Source organism: Panicum virgatum, chromosome 7K (genome assembly GCF_016808335.1).
Source record: "Panicum virgatum strain AP13 chromosome 7K, P.virgatum_v5, whole genome shotgun sequence".
In the NCBI taxonomy this organism is placed as follows: domain Eukaryota; kingdom Viridiplantae; phylum Streptophyta; class Magnoliopsida; order Poales; family Poaceae; genus Panicum; species Panicum virgatum.
In genome coordinates this window covers 43593778-43598209 of record NC_053142.1, presented here as the reverse complement: position 1 = coordinate 43598209, position 4432 = coordinate 43593778, and the positions used below count along the sequence as shown (strand labels likewise).

General features: G+C 50.0%; 1 protein-coding gene across 1 annotated transcript; it reads left to right on the top strand.

The window, feature by feature from the left end:
- LOC120643081 (cytochrome P450 87A3) lies at window positions 1-3768 on the top strand. Its single transcript, XM_039919610.1, has 8 exons — window positions 1-692; window positions 787-936; window positions 1242-1493; window positions 1604-1693; window positions 2162-2240; window positions 2366-2472; window positions 3153-3283; window positions 3381-3768. Exons 1-8 carry the CDS (start codon window positions 156-158, stop codon window positions 3469-3471), a joined length of 1437 nt encoding a protein of 478 aa, XP_039775544.1. The 5' UTR covers window positions 1-155; the 3' UTR covers window positions 3472-3768.
- Window positions 3769-4432: the final 664 nt, after the last annotated feature.

Here is a 4432-nt window from a genome sequence, read left to right as displayed (position 1 = left end):
CTCTCCTCCCTGCCTCGCTAGCTGCCAGCCTCCTCCTCCTCCCTCCTTGGCACATACAACCATATCTTCAGCTAGCTTCTCTCCGCCTCGCCGCCACCATCCCTCTCTCGAGGAAGAAATTATATACCGCGAAGCTTCTTGTCACCTCGGAGGCCATGGATTCCATGGCCTATATAGCGCTCTGCGCCGCGGCATTGGCGATCCTCGCCGCCCTCCTCGTCTGGGCGTACCGGTGGAGCCACCCCAAGTCCAAGGGCAGGCTCCCGCCGGGCTCCATGGGCATCCCACTCCTCGGCGAGACGGTGCAGTTCTTCGCGCCTAACCCGACCTGCGACGTCTCCCCCTTCGTCAAGGAGAGGGTGAGGCGGTACGGGAGCATCTTCAAGACCAGCATCGTGGGGCGGCAGGTGGTGGTGTCGGCGGACCCGGACATGAACTACTTCGTGTTCCAGCAGGAGGGGAAGCTGTTCGAGAGCTGGTACCCGGACACCTTCACCGAGATCTTCGGCCGCGACAACGTCGGCTCCCTGCACGGCTTCATGTACAAGTACCTCAAGACCCTCGTGCTCCGCCTCTACGGCCAGGAGAACCTCAAGGCGGTGCTCGTCGCCGAGACGGACGCCGCCTGCCGCGGCAGCCTCGCCGCCTGGGCGGCGCAGCCAAGCGTCGAGCTCAAAGAGGGCCTCTCCACGGTACAACACCTGCTAGCTAGCTCACTCCTGCTCCTGATGCCGAGCATTGGCCGCGGTGCTTATTAACGCGGATTGCTACTTCGATTTTCGTCAGATGATATTTGATCTTACCGCCAAGAAGCTGATCGGCTACGACCCGGCCAAGTCGTCGGATAGCCTGAGGAAGAACTTCGTGGCCTTCATTCGCGGGCTGATTTCTTTCCCTGTCAACATCCCGGGCACGGCCTACCATGAATGCATGGAGGTAAAAGCATGCAGTGACTGCGAATTCACCTCATCACCGTAAACTGAAGAAGAACAGCCCTCAAATTGCACCATCTGCAAGCAGTTTGCACATGCCAAGCCCATAATAAACTAGCGAGCACGCGCACGCACACGGTTTGTACCAAGCCGTATAGCCGCGCACGTACATTATTCCTTGCACAAATTCTCCAGGAATATATAACAACATTTGTTTTCTCCAAGTTGCTGAATTCTTGGCTGGACAGAGCAACACTTGCAACCGGGTTTTTCTAATCAGTTTGCGCCGGTGGATGTACAACACAACAGGGGCGGAAGAACGCGATGAAGGTGCTCAAGAGCATGATGAAGGAGCGGATGGCGGATCCGGAGCGGCGGTGCGAGGACTTCTTCGACCACGTGATCCAGGAACTCCGGAGGGAGAAGCCGCTCCTGACGGAGACCATCGCGCTGGACCTCATGTTCGTGCTCCTCTTCGCCAGCTTCGAGACCACGGCGCTGGCGCTCACCCTCGGCGTCAGGCTCCTCACCGAGAACCCCAAGGTCGTCGACGCGTTGAGGGTAAGCAACAACCAAAAAAAAAAGCCACCAACGGCAGCCAGGAGAAATTGATGAGCGGCACTTCTGACGGAGCAAGCTAACTTAGTTGCCATGCGTGATCGATCGAGCAGGAGGAGCACGACGCGATCGCCAGGAACAGGAAGGACCCGGACGCCCCGGTCACGTGGGCCGAGTACAGATCGATGACCTTCACGAACCAGGTGAGCCTAGCCCCGGACCGCTGCGCCCCTAGTAGCTTGCTTACCCTAGTCCTTTCTTTCGTACGAACAACTGCGCAAGTTGCATAAACGAGTGGCCAATCGAGAGTTAGCAGCAGAACAACTGTGCAAGAATCTTGGGAGCCCAACGCTGCAGCCTGCAACTGCAAGTCTGCAAGCCATAGTTTGTGTTCCCCAGACAGGGCCCGGCCCAAGCTTCGAGGTTGATAGATAATCTTACTTAATTAGTGTTCTAGAACTACAATGCTGGTTGTTAACTCACCGCCGAATGAAGGTTAATAAAGAATAGAAGGGAATCCGGTCGCGAAAAAGAATAGAAGGGAATAAAAAACTTGAGGCCGTGATTTCGCCACAGTGCAGAGTTCTGAAGTAGTCTGAACTGAAGTGCAGCTCTCTCTGAATCCGGCAAGTGCTGAAAAACTGACCCCACTGTTCTCTCTGTCTCTGAAGGTCATCATGGAGATGGTGAGGCTCGCAAACATCGTGCCGGGGATTTTCCGGAAGGCCCTGCAAGACGTTGAGATCAAAGGTACACATCAGGAGTACCATCCTGCACATGCAGCGGCATCTCTTGTTCTCGGCTAAGAAAATGTTATCTCCAGCAAATTGACCTAGAGCTCAGTCTTGTGCTGTGTTTTTGCGGCGTTGGCACAGGCTATACGATTCCGGCGGGATGGGGAATCATGGTGTGCCCACCGGCTGTGCACTTGAACCCTGACATATACGAAGACCCGTTGGCGTTCAACCCATGGAGGTGGCAGGTTGGTCTCCTTCGATATTCTCAGCAATGCATCTTTCATGTCAGCTCTAGGGTTCTGGGTCACAGGTCGTTCAGCTTGTTTAGGTCGTCAGAGATTGTGTTGTTTAGTTCTATCTAGGGAGAGTAGGAAATGCTATGATCTGATCTGCTCACCTAACCTGCATATATTCTCCTCGCCATTAAAACGGAAATCGCAAATGAGAATAATTTAACCAACTGCAAAAGTCTCCAATAATTGGCAGAGTGATTAATTAGTATGAGATCTCAAGGCTCTGATCCCAAGTACCAACTTGGCCACGGAGATCAAGAAGGTATTCGGTTGGTGTCCATGGAGTTCCTGAACCATCGCCGAAGCTTCCTTCCGAGTAGTTTAACAAAAGGGTCAAAATGGCAACAGATGAACATGGTCTAGCTCAGTAACAAGAGACAACCGTGCAAACGTGCCAAGTATATAGGCACACAGAGTGTCTCTGATTGTCTCACTGTCTGACAATTGTTTAACTTGAGTGATTGGGGTTTGCAGCTTTAATCAGACTGTTTCTCAATTAGGTAGCTGAACCATGTGCTATTCACCAATCCCAATAAAAGATAAGAATGAAAATAGGATAAACCATTGCATTTTCTGTATAGAGAGGAATACTCGGACAAATTTAGGTCCTAAATTTCTCGTTCTCTGGACAGAACAAGCCTGAAATCACTGGCGGAACGAAGCATTTCATGGCATTCGGAGGTGGCCTTCGGTTCTGCGTTGGGACCGATTTCAGCAGGGTCCTGATGGCGACATTCATCCACAGTTTGGTTACAAAATACAGGTAACATTTCTCTCATCTGCTATATCAATATGAGTCCGTATCTTGTGTCATTAAATTATGATGAAATCTGAAAGAACTTTTTTTTCTTTTGTGCCAGTTGGAGAACGGTAAAAGGCGGGAACATAGTCCGGACCCCTGGCCTCGGCTTCCCAGATGGATTTCACATCCAGCTTCTCCCTAGGAATTGACCCCATTTTTTTTATCTCTGGCATGTTTGGTTCATCGAACTGAAAGCAAGATTGCCTGTGTAAAGATATCGACTGTTAGGTCTCTTAGGGACAACAGCAAAAGATGGAGAATCGTATACATAGTCTAGTGTTAGGATACACAACCCTAGTTAGAAGTGAAATCGTACTGCCAAGTCCTGCCTCTGTTGCAAAGGGGTTTTTGTACTTTGGTTGTCTGTTTTCCATGTGGTTAGTGATCTACCCATGTGTTGTATATGTATATCTAATCATACACGTCTAATGAAACATATAGTACTGAAAGATGTTTGTGGAGCCGAGCGAAGAAGTTCCCAGTTTGTTCAGATATTGTAGAGGTTAATAACTGAAAACAGCATAATCTTCAAGACAGCAGCAGTAGTAGTAACTATTGAAACGCTCTTACATCTTGGGGCAGGATAACAGCTATCTTAACACAGGGAACACTTAAACCCTCTGCAGTAAAAAAAATTACATGGTGCAGACAACAGGAATCCGATTGGACTGCATAAGGTAGCAATCTTAGCTGCGATTTGGTAGAGCAGTCTCGGATCGCCACAATTTGTGTGTTTTGCAGGTAATCAGCCAAATCTCACAGGTCAAGCTTGATCTCTGAATAAGATCTTTTCCAACTGAAAATATTCCGGACATGGGTTTGATATGCACTTTTCGAGAGCTGTTACCGTTAGTCATCTTTGTTTGCTTCATAGCACAACCCAAGGAGCAGCTAACACAAGGCGCAGTGTTATTCAACTCTGATAATGTTCAGACTGCACAAGTGGAGTTTTGTTATGTGCTCAAGATGGACTTTCCGCAGACATGCCAGCGACAGGATCTCCCCCGCGGGAACATAATCGGGGGATAGAGATCTCGTTATCCAGCAGCTCATCTCAAGCGTTTGATTTACTCATCTCGTTTGTATGTAGCGTCAATGTGCATCTCGAGG